The sequence below is a fragment of the Ovis canadensis genome, chromosome 4 (assembly GCF_042477335.2).
Source record: "Ovis canadensis isolate MfBH-ARS-UI-01 breed Bighorn chromosome 4, ARS-UI_OviCan_v2, whole genome shotgun sequence".
NCBI lineage: Eukaryota > Metazoa > Chordata > Mammalia > Artiodactyla > Bovidae > Ovis > Ovis canadensis.
In genome coordinates this window covers 39,492,147-39,511,345 of record NC_091248.1, presented here as the reverse complement: position 1 = coordinate 39,511,345, position 19,199 = coordinate 39,492,147, and the positions used below count along the sequence as shown (strand labels likewise).

The 19,199-nt window shown below is 38.4% G+C and overlaps 1 protein-coding gene across 4 annotated transcripts in view; it reads left to right on the top strand.

Moving 5' to 3' along the window:
* CRPPA (CDP-L-ribitol pyrophosphorylase A) overlaps window positions 1-19,199 on the top strand; it is a 373,607-nt gene that overhangs the window by 36,795 nt on the left and 317,613 nt on the right. For all 4 annotated transcript variants that reach the window (XM_069587589.1, XM_069587592.1, XM_069587591.1 and 1 more), the window contains one exon: window positions 6,495-6,644. In XM_069587589.1, the coding sequence (XP_069443690.1) occupies window positions 6,495-6,644 (150 nt within the window). The remainder of the gene's footprint in view (window positions 1-6,494; window positions 6,645-19,199) is intronic.

The window sequence follows — 19,199 nt, the reverse complement described above, 5'->3', positions numbered from 1 at the left end:
ACATATTTAATATGACTCTAATTTTTAAAAATTTATTGTCTTTTTTATGGCTGAGTATTTGGTCTGATCTGGAGAATTCTCCATGTATGCTTTAGAAGAACATACTCTTGGTGGAGTATTTGATACGTTAGATATAGCTGGTTTGTAGTGCTTTTCAAGTCTTACTTCCGTAATGCCTAGTTGTTCTACTCTTTATTGAAAGTAGGATGTTGATGTCTCCAATGGTTGGATTGTTTATTTCTCCTTTAAGTCCTACCAGTTTTTGCTTCATGTACTTGGGGATCTGTTAGATGAATTTTATATTTTGTTGAATTGCCCTTTCTTTTTGAATTACAAAAGGATTTTATCTCTTTTTTCTGATATAGCTACTTCAGCTTTCTTATGGTTACTGTTAGCTTGATATATATCCTTTTCATCCTTCTGTATTCAGTGTATTTTGATCTTTGAGTCTCAAATTTTTGTTTCCTATACATAGCATACGGTTGGGTTTTTAGTCCAGTTTGATGGTATGACTTTAGATTGTTTAATCCACTTAAAATTAATGTTATTGATATTTTTGAGTTTACATTGGCCAGTTTATTTTCTGTTTCTTTGTCTTTCCTCATTACTGCTTTCTTTCATATTAAAAGAATATTTTCTATTGGAACATTAATTTGCTTATTTTTTCATTTCAACTTTTATTTTCTTAGTGACTGTTCCATGGCTTATAGTATATATCTTAACATAATCCAGATATATGCCAACTAAAATCTAGGAAGATACAGGAAGGTTACCCTGAAATAGCTCTATTCCCTCTTCCATCCTTGTGTGCTGTTTAGTGTTAGATGCATGTATGTTAGAAACCCAATAATCCACTGTTGTTATCACCTCATTTTATTTTATAACAGTTACAGAAGCTGAGAAGAAAGGTGAGCTATATTTATAAGGAGTGGCATCACCTGGGAAGCCCAATGTCATATTAACCTTCTTGTTTTCTATTTTCAGTTTTCACTTGTTACTATGGATTCAAGGTACCATTATTTTCTTCTTATAATACACTTTTGCTAATCTTTTATGCTGTTTTTGTCAAATACATGTTTCAATGTTATAGGTTGATCAGTTACTTATATATTTTATACGGTTTCTTTTTAAACCTCATAAGACAGGAGAAATAGGCATTTATACTCTTTTTTTCCTTTTTTTTAAAAAAATGGTGGTCTTTTTTTTCATGTGGATTTGAGTTACTGTCTACACTTGGCTTTCTTTCAGCTTGAAGGTTGTAGGGTGAATCGGCTAGACATGAAATCTGCTCATTTGCTCTGAGAAGTTATTTTGATCTGATTTTTGTAAATGCTCATTTTGCTGGACTTAACGTTTAACAGGTTTTTATACCTGTCTTCTGGATTCCATTGTTTCTGATTAGAATCTGTTGTTAATCTTATTGGTGTTCTCTTGTTAATGATAAAAGATTTTTCTGTGGTTGCTTTCAACATTTTCTCTTGTAATTTTAGCTTTTTCATTTTTTACTATGATGTGTCTGGATATGAATTTCTTTGTGTGTTTTCTTCTTTGAATATATTGAGCTCCTTGAGTGTGGAGATTGTTTTCCTTGGGAAATTTTCAATCATAATTTCTTTATTTTTTCTGCTCCTTTCTTGCCTTTATTCTCCTTCTGGTACTCCTATTACAGAAATGCCTGTAATGATGTCCTGCATATCTCGGTGAATCTGTTCATTTTTCTTTGTAGAATCTATTGATCTAACTTTAAATTCAGTTATTTTCCAGTTCAAATCTATTATTGAACCTCTGTGGTGAATTTTTCATTATAGTTACATTTAATTCTAAAATTGCTACTTAGTTTTTAAGATATCTATTCTTGATATTGATGATACTAAGCTAAGCTAAGCTAAGTCACTTCAGTCGTGTCCGACTCTGTGCGACCCCATAGACGGCAGCCCACCAGGCTCCCCCACCCTGGGATTCTCTAGGCAAGAGCACTGGAGTGGGTTGCCATTTCCTTCTCCAATGCGTGAAAGTGAAGTCACTCAATCATGTCTGACTTAGCGACCCCATGGACTGCAGCCCACCAGGCTCCTCCATCCATGGGATTTTAGTGGTCATTATACTTTGTTTACACATGGTATCCTTTTGTTCTTTGAACATGTTTGTAGTACCTGATTTGATGTCTTACTTGCTTAAGTGTGATATTTGGTCCTCTAACAGGCAGTTTCTGTTCCTTGATTTTTTTTTTTCTTTGTATAGATTCACCTTCCTATTTGGATGCATGTCTTTCCATATTTTTGTTGTTGAAAAATGTATATTTTAGAAAGTGTATTTTGTCTATCTCTGTACAGCTTATTTTCTTGGCTACTAAAATAAACCAGAAAAGTCACAGTCTTATTCCTGTACGGGGCAAAACCTCTGAAGTCACTTCAGAGGGCGGAGTTCTAGATGTGTGTTTAGTCATCAGAGAATGATTGTGGTTTTAGCAGTCTGATCTCTTTGTTATACTGCCTGCCTCTGACACCCAACTGACAAGTTCCATTCATTGCCTGCTAACTGTTTTGCTTTGAACCAGTGCCCAGTACATAGAGTACCCTATGGTTTCATCCAATTAAATTCTGGCCCCTTGGCAGGGGTAGTTTGTGAAGCTAGTATTTGAGGTTTGCTCTTACTCTAGGGATTGGTGGGAGATTCCTGTTAGCTGTCTCTTGTTCTGGTTGTCTCTGATAAACTAGCTGGCCTATGGTTCAGCTTTTTGCTCTCATGAAGCGATCACCTTCCTCTTAATTGCTTACCATGCTGATCTCTGTTTGAGAATGTACTAATCCTTAAACTTTCTCACACTCACTTCCAATTAAGTGAATTCCCTTGGGGTGAGCTTCATAGTCGTCTGTTATTAGAGCTTGTCTTTCTCCCTGTGAAAAATCACCATGCCTGTGTGTTGGGGCTATCGGTAGGCATGCTGTTTGAGCGACACCACTTCTTCATGAGTAAGGTGCTGCCTGGAGGCAATAGACTCCTCTCGTTTTTGCCTCTTCCAGCACAGAACCTCTGCCCTCTGTGTGAACTGGGCCACGGGTGATGGGGCCCCAGTGTTCTCTGCCTACCATGCAAGGGGTAGGTCTTCACTCTGTGGGTGGAGGCTGTTGGAGACTCTGTGGGAGGACTCCCTTACCACCTCTCGGCCACACTTGTCTGTAACTGAGCCTTTGTGTCTGGAGTTGAGTGGGCTGGGCAGTGCTGCTCTCTGCCCTCCCACTGGGAGCTAGGGGTCCAGGGAGGCCTATCTTCTTGGTCACACCTATTCTGAGTGGAACTTTAGTCACACTGAGGTGGGTGTTGTGGGATGAAGGAAAAAACGGATGATGGTTCTAGTACCACAGGCTTCATTCTTTCCAAGATTTAAGAGAGATTCTTAAATGTTAATTTGTTGAATGCCCTTAGGACAATTTTCAAAGACTTTAAATGGTTGTTTTTGAAAAATGCTTTTCTTTAGTTATAGTTGTTTTGCTGGGAAGAGACTCTGCACAGCTCTCGGTGACATTTTGTGTATCTCATGTTCTTTTAATGTTATGTCATAGTCTGGAATAGAGTGAACTATAAGTAGTTGAAATAGAACTATGTTTTTTTCCTTAAAGAGCACTATGTACATGTGTGCATTCCTTTCCTGTCTTGTCTTCCAGAACCTCTGCTAATAGGTGCTATCTTGACAAGTTGGGTTTGCTCTTTTTTTTTTTTTTAATTTTGTTGGAGTATAGTTGATTTATAATGTTATATTAGTTTCAGGTGTACATCAAAGTGAATCAGACATATATATATATATATATATATGTGTGTATCTTCACTCTGTTTTAGATTCCTTTCCCACAGGAGTCATTAGAGTATTGAATAGAGTTCTCTGTGCAGCCTGTGCTATATAGTAGGTCCTTATTAGTTATCTATTTCATAGAGTGTGTATATGTTAATCCCAACTTCCCAATTTATCCCTCCCCTTCTGCCTTACTCCCTTGTAACCATAAATTTATTTTCTACATCTGTAACTCTTTCTGTTTTGTAGATAAATTCATTTGTACCCTTTTTTTAGATTCCACATATAAGCGACATCATGTAATATCTGTTTTTCTCTGTCTGACCTCACTCAGTATGACACTCTCTGGGTCCATCCATGTTGCTGCACATGGCGTTCTTTCTTTCTTTTTTTAATGGCTGAGTATATGTTCCGCATCTTCTTTACCTGTTCTTCTGTTGTTGGACATTTCGGTTGCTTCTGTGTCCTGGCTACTGTGAATAGTGCTTCAGTGGACATTGGAGTGCCTGTACCTTTTTGAATTATAGTTTTCTCTGGATATATGCTCAGACGTGGGATTGCTGGATCAGCTAATCTCTGTCAAAGGAGGCAAGAATATATGCTGGAGAAAATACAGTGTCTTTGATGAGTGGTGCTGGGAAAACCAGACAGCCACACGTAAGAGTATGAAATTAGAACACTCCCTAACACCATACGCAGAAATAAACTCAAAATGGATTAAAGGCTGGATACTATATAATTCTTAGAGAAAAACATAGGCAGAACACTCTGACATAAATCACAGCAAGATCTTTTTGGTTCCACCTCCTAGAGTAATAAAAGTAAAACCAAAAATAAACAAATGGGACCTAATAAAATTTAAAAGCTTTTTGTGCCACAAAGGAAATCATAAACAAAATGAAAAGACAACCCTCAGAATAGGAGAAAATACTTGCAAATGAAGCAACTGACAAGGGATTTATCTCTAGAATACACAAATAGCTCACGCAAATAGCTCAATATTAAAAGAAAAAGATTTCTCCAGAGAAGATATACAGATGCTAGAAAGCTCATCTTTTCAAGGTGCTCAACATCACTAATTATTAAAGAAATGCAAATCAAAACTGCAATGAGGTATCACCTCTCACTGGTCAGGATGGCCATCATCAAAACGTCTACACGTTGTAAATGCTGCAGAGGGTGTGGAGAGACGGTAGCCCTCCTACACTGCTGGTGGTAATGTAAACTGATACAGCCACTATGGAGAACTGCATGAAGGATCCTTAAAAAACTAAAAATAGAGCTATAAAATGGGTTTGCTCTTTACCTGTCTTTCATCCACTTGGACATAATCCCTCCCTATCAGCCTTGGCTCTCTCTTCACTTTTGCTTTTATGCCTAGGCTCCAAATCTCTGCTTGAGTCATTGGAAATGGTGACACAGTTTGTACACTGTCTGCTTAGCTCACACATTAGCTTTGATTTTCAGCCAATCCCTTGGCTTTTGTAAACTAGTTTGTGGACAGTCTGTCTTTCTCAGATGTAGTCTCCTGGAGACCAAATTCTTCTTAGGTGTTAATGTTATATGCTGTATTTATATGAAAGATAAGATATTTAACAGTTAATCTAAGACAGTTAGGTTAATTATCCTAACTGGGAACTTCATTTTAAGGCTACTTCACCAAAGTAGCTGTATGGTATTGACCTTCAAGACTATATTACAGTGTAACTTTATTAAAGGTAAAGGGAAGAACTGTCAGATAAGGTGTATTTTTAAAATTTAGATGCATCTATTAATGAGACAGAGCTTTCATCAGAGCAGTTGAAATCAGTGGACATTTTGCCTTGGGGAGCTTCACATGGATGCTGTGTTTGAAGGGAGCTATTTTTCACAGGAATTAGAGCAGGGCAGAAATTCATTGTCATTTGGGTGGTGGCAGAGCTCATTTTGGAGATCTTAGGGAATGTGTGTTTTTCCTCAATGATCTAATGTGTAAATTAAATACTTGAAGGCACATTAACAAGTAAATATTCATGTGTAACCCATTTCATTCCTGGACAACAGTCTCTTTCTGTCTCCCATCTTCAGGGAGTGTCCAATTTTATCTGAGCATCCTTTCTTAGTATTTGACTTTAATAGCCTGTGATGAAAAGGATTTTGAACCCATAATGAAAAATTATTTATATCTCTTACTATATAGAACTGTAGTGGTTTGAGATTGGTGGGGGTTTTTTGGCTGCACTGGGTCTTTATGCTGTGCGTGGGCTTTCTCTAGATGCGGCGAGCAGGGGCTGTTCTTGAGTTGCGGTGCCTGGGCTTCTCACTGTGGTGGCTTCTCTTGTTGTGGAGCACGGGTTCTAGGGCACACGGCTTCGGTAGCTGTAGCTTCCTGGCTCACAAGTTATGGCTCCAGGGCTCTAGAGCGTGGACTTAACAGTAGCGCACGGGCTTTGATGCTCCGCAACTTGTGGAATCTTCCTGGATCAGGGATCGAACTCATGTCTCCTGCATTGGTAGATTTTTATCCACTGCGTCACCAGGGAAGTATTGAGACTGGTTTTTGATTGTAAATGATTTTATTTATGAGCCAAAATAAAGACTTGTTTGAATATTTTCTTGAGGTAGCTTGTTGAAGGTATAATATCTGTTTCAAGACAGATCAGAATTTAACTTTTAGATATTTTTTAGGTGATGTAAATGTGTCTTTTGCATCTCTGTTCTTTAGGCCTCGGGAGCAATCCGACCTCTTGTATCTACTGTCATCAGCCCGTCTGTAGACAGCTGCTTAGACCACTCACTGGAACGTGCCAGATACAGGGCAAGTGAAATGCCACAGGCCTTTCTATTTGATGTGATCTATGAAGCATATCAGCAGGTAAGAATCTTGGCTGTTTAAAAATCTGCCATATTGGGCATCTTTAAGAATCACTCCCATATGTGGAGATTAGCTAGAAGAACTCATGGTGCTCTAGAGTGAACTCAAGGCTCAAATTAATTAGGGTGAAGTTGGTTCATATGAGAAAAAGACCCAGACAGAGTCTGGAGGAGTCCGTGTGAAATCTTCCTTGTGATCTGTCCCCTCCAGGCTGACACAAAGCACACCTTCCTTCCCGCAATGACAAGGCAGCAGCACGGGTGTGATGCTTCTTTCCAGGGAAGCCCATTAGAAACTTGGTGTCTTAAGGCATTGGGTTGGTCATGTAGATACTTCTGCCTTGCACATAAATTTCAGATTCCCAGGAGGAAAGCAGGTGTTCAGCGTAAACCATATTGTTTACATGGATGTCTAGGCACAGTGAACTACTCTTATCAGTTAACTGTTCCCTGGAAACACGCCAAGAAACAAACTCCCTGATGCTGGCCGAGGGCCTGGCTGGTGAGTGGGTCTTTGAAAGTTAAGCAGTGTTAGCCCTACTGTAGTAAACAATCTGCACAGCTGTAGAGACATTGTGTTAAAAACTTAAAGGTAAGTTATTTCAAAATATCAAATCATTTATGTTTAGGTTATACTGAATTATCTTTGTTTTCATGTTTTGGAAACATTTTTGTACCTGTAAATTTTACTGCTATTCATTTCTGTGTTTATTCATTAAACAGTTATTAAATATCAGGTATTATGCTTGACAGAAACTTTCCAATGAAAAAGGATCATTGCAGCAACTAAAGCAGTGCTTGGCTGATGTTAAACAATAAATAGAGATGGATGGACTTTAGAGAGAGATGAGATAATAGTAACATAAATATTGACATTTTATAATGAAAGAATACCACAATTTGGATAGCTGTTGTTGTTTAGTTGTTAAGTCATGTCCAACTCTTCTGGAACCCCATGGACTATAGTCTTCCAGGCTCCCCTGTCCATGGGATTTTCTGGGCAAGAATACTGGAGTGGGTTGCCATTTCCTTCTCCAGGAGATCTTCTCAACTCAGGGTTTAAACTCATGTCTCCTATCTTGGCAGGAGGGTTCTTTACCACTGAGCCACCAGGAAAGCCCACATTTTGGATAAAAAGTAGTTAATGACATAATGAATCAATCTTGATTATCAATTACTGTTCTAAATATTGAATTCTCAGTAAATGAGAACCAATTTTCATGGTATGAATAGTTGACCATGGTTTGTTTTCTTAAAATTTGCTACACAGAAGTTTACCTTCATTTGGTCATCTATCAAATGTTACCCTGTTAAAAATCGTAAAAAGCCTACATCTTGCTGAGCTAGACATCTGCTTAATATTTCTAATATTTTTTAAGATTAATGAAAGAATTTATTCATCTTTATGTGAGCATTCACTTTAAGAAGAATAAATGTTAGCTCTATTTTAGAAAATTTAATACAATCCTGTGATCCTCACATTAGAGTAGTATGTTTCAACAATTTTTGGTAGAGAATTAAGCCCTAAATCACTGAGGTACTGATTCTCAAATTACGGTTACCAGACCAGCAACCTTAAGCATGTTTTAGTTCTTGTTAAAATGCAAATTCTGGGTCTTCACCTCAGACCTACTTAGTTAGAAACTCTGGGAATGGAAGCACCTATTTGCGTTTTAACAAACAAGCCTGTCATGTGATCCTGATTAACCCTGAATTTTGGGAACCAAAATTTACCACATACAACCCTAAGGTATTCATTATATGTGGTAAAGTCTCTTCTGTTGCATTCTTAGGAGAATTGAGAATGGAATCACACAAAACCAACTCTTCTATGGTTCAGATGAGGAATGCTCACAGCGTTTTAGAGGTTTTGATGCAAGTTCTTATGAAAATCATTTTTGATCATAAAGTCATTCATAAGGAAGTTTGTATAAAATATTTCTCTCTTATCTATACTATTTGTGTATATATATGTTTTGGTTTTAACAAGTAGAGAAGAGTAAAACAGGGCAGAGTTCCAGGGGTGGGAAGTAATTTTCTATAGATTGGTCAGAGGTACCGTGTGAAAAGGTAAAATTTAAGCCAGCATTGGGAAGTAAGTGGGGAGATACGTCATGCCGGTAACTGAGAGCATTATTTTAGGTATAGGATGCAGAATCTAAAAAGGTGGAGTGAGGCTAGAGAAGAATGACATCATGGAGGGAAGTAGGAGATGTGGTTAGGGAGGCCCTGTGTGGGTGTTAAAGGCAACGATACGGGCTTTAGGTTTTACCTTGAATGAAAGGGGAACTTCAGATGGTGCTGTGTGAAGTCCCACTTCTATGGGGCCGTCCTGTCCCTTGTGGGGATGGTATCTTACAGAAGCTAAGGGAAGAAGTAAGCTATTGTGATGATCAAGGCAAAGATGATGACAATTAGGGCAATTTGTGTAATATAGTATTTGGTGTGAATTGTTTGTGTTCAGAAGAGAATTAGAGGTAAAATGAGGATAGGCCGTTTAGTCAGGGATCAGGTATCAGAATGGGAAGACCAATGGGTCTGAGGATTTGCTCTGAATAACTAGAACACAGTAGTCCTTTATTGAGGTAGGAAATGAGAGTTTTTGTATGATTAGATCAAAAGTTTGCTTCTGTTGTACTAAGTTTGAGATTTCCTGTAGACTTTGTAAAAAATGTGAAGGAGATAGTTGAATATGCTGCTGCTGCTGCTAAGTCGCTTCAGTCGTGTCCGACTCTGTGTGACCCCATAGATGGCAGCCCACCAGGCTTCTCCATCCATGGGATTTTCCAGGCAAGAGTACTGGAGTGGGGTGTCATTGCCTTCTCCGATAGTTGAACATATGAAACTATAATTCTGTGGAAAGGTCCAGATAAAGATAGGCACTTGACTTCCTGTAGAGCTCAGGGAACCCTACTCAGTGCTCTGTGGTGACCTCAGTGGGAAATAAATCCAAAAAAGAGGCGATATATGCATATAGCTGACTCACTTTGCTGCACAGTAAAAACCAACACATTTTAAAGCAACTAGACTCCAGTGAAAAATTAATAAAAAGATAGAGAAGAGCTAATGCCTATCCTTCTAAAACTCTTTCAAGAAGTTGCAGAGGAAGGAACACTTTCAAACTCATTCTACGAGGCCAACATCACCCTGATACCAAAACCAGACAAAGACAACACGAAAAAAGAATACTACAGGCCAATATCACTGATGAACATAGGTGCAAAAATCCTCAACAAAATTTAACAAACAAAGTTCAGCAACACATCAAAAAGCTCCTACACCATGATCAAGTTGGGTTTATTCCAGGGATGCAAGGATTCTTCAATATAGGCAAATCAATCAATGTGATGTACCATATTAACAAATTGAAAGATAAAAACCATATGATCCCAGTAGGTGCAGAAAAAGCCTTTGATAAAAATTCAGCACCCATTTATGATTAAATGGGCCTAGAAGGAATCTACTTGAACATGGTAAAGGCCATATATGATAAACCTACAGCAAACATTATTCTCAGTGGTGAAAAACTGAAAGCATTCCCTCTAAGATCAGGAACAAGACAAGGGTGTCAACTTTCACCACTGTTATTCAAGATAGTTCTGGAAGTCTTAGCTACAGCAATCAGAAAAGAAAAAGAAATAAAAGGAATCCAGATTGGAAAAGAAGAAGTAAACCTGTTACTGTTCGTAGATGACATGATACGGTACATAGAAAACCCTAAAGATAGTATCAGAAAATTACTAGAGCTAATCAGTGAATATAGCAAAGTAGCAGGATACAAAATGAATGCACAAAAGTCATTTGGATTTCTATATACTAACAATGAAAAATCAGAAAGAGAAATTAAGGAATCAATCCCTTTCACCATTGCAACTAAAAGAAATATGTAGGAATAAACTTACCTAAGGAGACAAAAGAACTGTACACAGAAAATTATGAGACACTAATGAAAGAAATCAAAGATGACATAAACAGATGGAGAGATATTCCATGTTCCTGGGTAGGAAGAATCAATATTGTGAAAATGGGTATACTACCAAACTCTATAGATTCAATGTGATCCCTATCAAATTACCAATGGATGACATTTTTCACGGAACTAGAACAAAAAATTTCACAATTCAGATGGAAACACAAAAGACCCTGAATAGCCAAAGCAGTCTTGAGAAATAAGAATGGAGCTGGAGGAATCAACCTTCCTGACTTCAGATTATTAAGTTACAGTCATTAAGACAGTATGATACCTGCACAAAAACAGAAATATGAAACAAGATAGAAAGCCCAGAAATAAACCCACGCATTTATGGGTACCTTATTTTTGACAAAGGAGGCAAGAATATACAATGGGGCAAAAACAGCCTCTTCAATAAATGGTGCTGGGAAAACTGGACAGCTACATGTAAAAGAATGAAATTAGAACACTCCCTAACACCATACACAAAGATAAACTCAAAATGGATTAAAGACCTACATGTAAGCCCAGAAATGGTAAAACTCTTAGAGGAAAACATAGGCAGAACACCCAATGACATAAAGCAAAGCAAAATCCTCTATGACACACCTCCTCAAGTAACAAAAATAATAAAAGTAAACAAGTGGGACCTGATTAAACTTAAAAGCTTTTGCACAGCAAAGGAAACTATAAGCAAGGTGCAAAGATAACCCTCAGAATGGGAGAAAATAATAGTAAATGAAACAACTGACAAAGGATTAATTTCCAAAATATAGAAGCAGCTCATACAACTCAATGCCAGAAAAAAACAACCCAATCAAAAAATGGAAGAAAGACCTAAACAGATATTTCTCCAAAGAAGACATACAGATGGCTAACAAACGCATGAAAAGATGCTCAACATCGCTCATTATTAGAGAAATCCAAATCAGCACTACAATGAGATATCACCTCACATTGGTCAGAACGGCCATCATCAAAAAGCCTATAAACAATAAATGCTGGAGAGGGTGTGGAGAAAGGGAATGCTTTTGCACTGTTGATGGGAATATAAATTGATACAGCTAGTATGGAAGATGGTATGGAGATTACTTAAAAAACTAGGAATAAAGCCACCATATGACCCAGTAATCCCACTCCTAAGCATATACCGTGAGGAAACCAAAATTGAAAAAGACACATGTATCCCATTGCTCATTGCAGCACTATTTACAGTAGCTAGAACATGGAAGCAATCTAGATGTCCATCAACAGATGAATGGAGAAAGAAGTTGTGGTATATATACACAGTGCAATATTACTTGGCCATAAAGAGGAATGCCTTTGAGTCAGTTCTAATGAGGTAGATGAACCTAGAACCTATTATACAGAGTGAAGTAAGTCAGAAAGAGAAAGATAAATATTGTATTCTAACACATATATATGGAATCTAGAAAAATGGTACTGAAGGATTTATTTATAGGGCAGCAATGAAGAAACAGAGAATAGGCTTGTGGACATGGGGAGAGGGTAGGAGAGGGTGAGATGTGTGGAAAGAGTAACATGGAAACTTGCATTACCATGTGTAAAAGAGATGGCCAATGGAAATTTGCTGAATGGCTGAGGAAACTCAAACAGGGGCTCTGTATCAACCTAGAGGGGTGGGATGGGGAAGGAGATGGGAAGAAGGTTCAAAAGGGAGGGGATATATGTATACCTATGGCTGATTCATGTTGAGGTTTGACAGAAAACAACAAAATTCTGTAAAGCAATTATCCTTCAATAAAGTAAAAAAAGGATAGGTACTTGACAGTTGTCATCTTTCAGACATTTAAAGCTGCGGCATTGACTGAGATAACTAGAAAAACTGGTAGAGAGAAAATAGGAGGGACAAAGGCTGAATCCTGGGGAAGTTAAAGATTCTGAGTTTGGAAAGATGTATTAGTTTCCTATTCCTGTTGAAACAAATTACCACACTCTCAGAGAATTGAAAAGAGAACTTTAAAATTCTGGAGATTGGAAATCTAAAATCAAGGTGATAGGGCTGTGTTTCTTGAGAGTGCAGTGGAGACCATTTCCTTGCCATTTCCAGTTTCTAGAGGCCGCTTCATTCTTGGCTCCTGGCCTGCCCTTCATACCACTCCAAACTCGCTTTCAGTGTTCCTGCCTTCCGTGTCCTGCCTGCCCCTGAGAAGAATTCTAGTGATCACATCAGGCCCACCTAGATCATCCAGGGTGATCTCCCCATCTCAAAGCCTCTGATGTTATCTTCAAAGTCCCTTTACCATATCGATGGACATACTCAGATTCTGGGAATTAGGAAATGGATATCTTGAGAAGGACATTTTTCAGGAGAGGAGTGGCTGCAGAGTACGAGGGTAGTGTCCCCGGAGCCTAGTGAAGAAAGGCTTTCAAGAATGATTTGGGGCTCCATAATGGTTTAGGCAGAAGGAAGGATTGAGAACTGACCATAAGCCTTACTAATGTGAGATGAGCGGTGTTTGAAGGGGAGCAGTAGTAACAGACCCACTCCAGTACTCTTGCCTGGAAACTCCCATGGACGGAGGAGCCTGGTGGGCTGCAGTCCATGGGGTCGCTAGGAGGTGGACATGACTGAGCGACTTCACTTTGACTTTTCACTTTCATGCACTGGAGAAGGAAATGGCAACCCACTCCAGTGTTCTTGCCTGGAGAATCCCAGGGATGGGGGAGCCTGGTAGGCTGCCCTCTATGGGGTCGCACAGAGTTGGACACAACTGAAGCGACTTAGCAGCAGCAGCAGCAGCAGTAACAGAAGCCTGGGTGCAATTGATTGGCTAGAGAATAGGAGACCGCTCTTTATAGGAACTTCCATGCATATGGAGGAGACAAACGGGGGTAACCAAAGGGGGTTATAAACTAAGAATTTTTTTATTAAGGTGGGTGACATAGCATATTGATTGTAGTTACTGTTGTTCTGTCACTAAGTTATGTCTGACTCTTTGTGACCCTATGGACTGCAGCACGCCAGGCTTCTGTGGTGCTTCACTATCCCCGGAGTTTGCTTAAACCCATGTCTATTGAATTGGTGCTGCCATCCAACCATCTCATCCTCTGTTGCTTCTTTCTCCTCCTGCCCTAATCTTTCCCAGCATCAGAGTCTTATCCAGTGAACTGGGGTCTTCACATCAGGTGGCCGAACTATTGGAGCTTCCGCATCCGTGCTTCCAATGAATATTCAGAGTTGATTTCCTTTAGAATTGACTGGTTTGATTTCCTTACAGTCCAAGGGACACTCAAGAGTCTTATCCAGCACCATCAGTTCTTTAGTGATTAGCCTTCTTTATGATCCAAATCTCGCATTTGTATATGACTACTGGAAAAACCATAGCATTGACTATGGCAAACCATTGGCAAAACCAAACCAAACCAAACCAAACCATTGGCAAAATAATGTCTCTGCTTTTTGATATACTGTTTAGGTTTGTCACCATTTCTTCCAGGGAGCAAACATTTTATTTCTAGGTTACAGTCACAATCCACAGTGATTATGGAGCCCAAGAAAATAAAATGTTACTGCTTCCACTTTTTTCCCTGACTATTTGCCATGAGGTGATGGAATCAGATGCCATGATCTTAATTTTCTGAATGTTGAGTTACAGGCCACCTTTTTCACTCTCCTCTTTGACCCTCATCAAGAGGCTCCTTAGTTCCTCTTCACTTTCTGCCGTTGGAGTGATATCATCTCTTTATATGAGGTTGTTGATATTTCTCCTGGCCCTCTTGATTCTAGCTTGTGATTCATCCAGCCTAGCATTTTGCATGATGTACTCTGCATATAAGTTAAATAAACAAGATGACTATATACAGCCTTGACATACTCCTTTCCTAATTTTGAATCATTCATGTGTTCCATGAAAGGTTCTAACTGTTGCTTCTTGACCTGCATTCAGGTTTCTCAGGAGACAGGTAAAGTGGTCTGGTATTCCCATCTCTTGAAGAATTTTCCACAGTTTATTGTAATCCACTCAATCAAAGGCTTTAGCATAGTCAGTGAAATAGAGGTAGTTGTTTTTTTGGAATTCCCTTGCTTTGTCTATGATCCAGTGGATGTTGGCAATTTGATATCTGGTTCTTCTGCCTTTTCTAAATCCAGCTTGAACATCTGGATGTTCACAGTTCATGTACTGTTGAAGCCTGGCTTGAAGGATTTTGAGCATCACCTTGCTAGCTTGTGAAATGAGCACAATTGTACAGTAGTTTGAACATTCTTTGGCATTGCCCTTCTTTGGGATTGGAATGAAAACTGACCTTTTCCAGTCCTGTGACCACTGCTGAGTTTTCCAAATTTGCTGACATACTAACTGCAACACCTTAACAGCATCATCTTTTAGGATTTGAAATAGCTCAGCTGGCATTTCATCACCTCCACTAGCCTTGTTTGTTATAGTGCTTCCTAAGTCCCATTTTACTTCAGACTCTAGGATGTCAGGCTCTAGGTGAGTGACCACACCATGTTGTTATCTGGGTGATTAAGATCTTCCTTGTATAGTTCTTTTGTGTATTTTTGTGATTTCTTCTTAATCTCTTCTGCTTCTGTTAGGTCCTTACCATTTCCGTTCTTTATTGTGCCCATCTTTGCATGAAATGTTCTCTTGGTATCTCTAATTTTCTTGAAGAGGTCTCTAGTCTTTCCCATTCTTTTATTTTCCTCTATTTCTTTGCACTATTCATCTAAGAAGGCCTTCTTATCTCTCCTTGCAGTTCTCTGGCATTCTGCATTCAGTTATTGCATTAACATATTGATATGCTGATGTAATTATTTCAGTTCAGGTCAGTCACTCAATTGTGTCCAACTCTTTGTGACCCCATGGACTGCAGTATGCCAGGCTTCTGTGTCCATCACCAGTTCCCAGAGTTTACTAAAAATCATGTCCATTGAGTCGGTGATGCCATCCAACCATCTCATCATCTGTCATCCCCTTCTCCTCCCTCCTTCAGTCTTTCCCAGCATCAGGGTCTTTTCAGATGAATCAGTTATTTGCATCAGGTGGCCAAAATATTGCAGTTTCAACTTCAGCATCAGTCCTTCCAATGAATATTCAGGACTGACTGATACTGTATTGAGAAGGGATAGGGTATAGTATAAGGCTACAGAGACAGGAGCTAACGCCATATTTGGGTATAGCTGTAGATTAATAGATGTAGGGAAGATGTGGAATTTGTTGTCTGGTTTTTATCTTCTCAGTAATGTGGGGTGCAAATATTAGGTGAGACCCAGGGAGGGGTGATATCTAGGCTTAGGAAAGAAAAGGTTTGAAAGAGTAAATACTGTCTTGTGTTCATAAATTCTTGCACTTAAGTTAAAAATATACAAAACTTGTCCCAAGGAAAAACACAAAACTGTCCCAAGGAAAAAAATACATCTATATTCAAGGATTATTTTCTGGGCATTTGTGGAAAATTGAAATATTTGATTGAAAAACCACCTAAATGGGTCAGTCATTAATGTGACCTTGAAATATGTACTTGACCTGTGAAGTTGTTATATTTTATCAAGGGTGTAACTTTCCTTTGTGGAACTCATATAGAAAATACATAATAGTGTTAATCATTTCCTGAGTTCATCAGAAGTTAGTTGGTTATATGTCTGGTCACATGAGATTGAATTATATGCAGAAGAAACACATCCTAATCTGATCTAAAGTCATATGGACATGACCAAAAAGGTTTTATTTTCATTTTTTTTGGATTTGAGATTATGGATGACTTTTATAGATGTCAAGACGCAGTTCTGTGCGTGGGTCTGCTGTATTGTTTTCCCGACCGTTTTGTCTGCTCTCATTCATTCTCCTGTGCTGTGTGCTCTAGTTATGCTCACCTTACTTCCTCAAATACAAGTTTGGTCTAGAACTTTACTTCCTATCTTGCTCTATATCCTTTAGATAGTAAGTGAATTATCATTTAGGGAAGACTTTACTGTCTGCCTTCATATCCACTGGGTTACACCAGCCTACTACACATTTCCCAAGTGCCCTGTTTTTTCTGCCCAACATCACAATTAGAGTGGAATAATTACTTGTGAAATCAACTATAAAATGTCCAACTCTCCTGCTAGACCATGAGCCCTGTGAAGGTAGGGATGGTATCTATCTTAGCAACTTGCCTGACACATTGTTAGTACCAAGTGCATATTTGTTCAATGGATGAACAGAAAATAATATGCATATAAATATGAAAAATCTCCAATGTACTGGTTCTTTTGGGCCACTTGAAGATATCAAAACTGTTTCCACTCTGCATTTAGATACCTATGCAAATGTTACCTCCTTAAAGGAGCTTTCCACTGATAACCTTATATAAAATAATATTCTTCATCATGTAATGCTTTATTCTGCTTTAGTTTCATGTCACTGACGTATTTTTGGTAGGTTTTTCTCTTTCCTGAATGTTCCATGAGACAGGGATTTTGTCTTATCTCTAGCACCTGGAAGAGTTCATGGCTTCTGTGAAGTTTGTAATATTTTCAAATGTAAGAATTTTATACATGCATAGGTATATATAGGTATATGTTTATTTGTTATCATTTAGGTCAGTTATTATATAAAAAGCTTTGCATTGGGGGCACTATAAATGTGTATGTACATACTGAATTCTTTTCTAAAACCTTTAAGAAATTCATCTGAGAAATCAGAAATATAGGCAGACATTTGGGTTTAAAGCTGCATCTTTTTAAAAGCTACAAGAATTTGCAGCATTTTTGTAAATGTGAAAAATTCTATTTGGCCTCTATTTCTTGAGACTAGTTTAATTAGTAATTTTAAAGTGTCACTTCAAGTTGTTTTGAGGGAATTTTTATGGAGCATGAATATGCTCATGATATTAATATAATTTGTTTTGTTAACTATATAATGTGTATTTATGCTTACATGTCCAAATGTATGTGTATGAGTACATACACACAGTAGGAAAACTAGTTGGGTATATGAATACTGACGTGTGACTGAGTTGACAGTAATTGAAGTCATTAAAAATCTACAGATGTGATATACATTTAAGATATATTAATACTAAGTATTTGGTTTTGATTGGTTTTGGACTTTCCAATGTTGCTTAGTTTAGTTCAGTCTCTCAGTCATGTCCGACTCTGCGACCCCATGAACCACAGCACTCCAGGCCTCTCTGTCCATCACCAACTCTCAGAGTTCACCCAAACTCATGTCCATCAAGTCAGTGACGCCATCCAACCATCTCATCCTCTGTCGTCCCCTTCTCCTCCTGTCCTCAATCTTTCCGAGCATCACAGTCTTTTCAAATGAGTCAGCTCTTCACATCAGGTGACCAAAGTACTGGAGTTTCAGCTTCAACATCAGTCCCTCCAATGAACACCCAGGACTGATCTCCTTTAGGATGGACTGGTTGGATCTCCTTGCAGTCCAGGGGACTCTCAAGAGTCTTCTCCAACACCACAGTTCAAAAGCATCAGTTCTTCGGCACTCAGCTTTCTTTATGGTCCAACTCTCATATCCATACATGAGCACTGGAAAAACCATAGCCTTGACTAGACAGACCTTTGCTGGCAAAGTAATGTCCCTGCTTTTTAATATGCTGGCTAGGTTGGGCATAACTTTCCTTCTAAGGAGTAAGCATCTTTTAATTTCATGGCTGCAATCACCATCTGCAGTGATTTTGGAGCCCAGAAATATAAAGTCAGCCACTATTTCTATATCTATTTGCCATGAAGTGATGGGACTGGATGCCATGATCTTAATTTTCTGAATGTTGAGCTTTAAGCCAACTTTTCATTCTCCTCTTTCACTTTCATCAAGAGGCTCTTTAGTTCCTCTTCACTTTCTGCCATAAGGGTGGTATCATCTGCATATCTGAGGTTATTGCTGTTTCTCCCGGCAATCTTGATTTCAGCTTGTGCTTCCTCTAGCCCAGCGTTTCTCATGATGTACTCTGCATAGAAGTTAAATCAGCAGGGTGACAATATACAGCCTTGACGGACTCCTTTTCCTATTTGGAACCAGTCTGTTGTTCCATGTCCAGTTGTAACTGTTGCTTCCTGACCTGCATACAGGTTTCTCAAGAGGCAGATCAGGTGGTCTGGTATTCCCATCTCTTTCAGAATTTTCCACAGTTTATAGTGATCCACACAGTCAAAGGCCTTGGCATAGTCAATAAAGCTATTGTTGCTAAGAAATGATTTACAAAAACTTTTATTCTTTGAATTTTTAATGACATCAAGCAGCTGCTAAAGAAGATGGCTAAAGAATAACAAACAAATTCAGTAGTGAAAATTATACAGTCTGTAGAAACATGAGGGAAAGCAATAGATTGGTGCAAAGTATTTTTATTGGATATTCAAATACATAATCATGTTCTATACTGTTTTGAAAAATTTTGTACAAAAGCTTTTAAAATTACATGAATCAGTTTCTTGTGGAAAATTGATATGGTGGGTACAGATGGTATTCTAAACTTTATTGAGAGACCTGGCCTCATTTCTAACACAAATTTTTAAGTTTTCAGTGAGAATCTTAGAAGACAAATTTTCGTGAAAATGTACACGCATGGAAGACACATCAGGTCTCAACTAGTGACAGAATTATTCTGTTGGTGTTAACTATGTACTCTTTGATA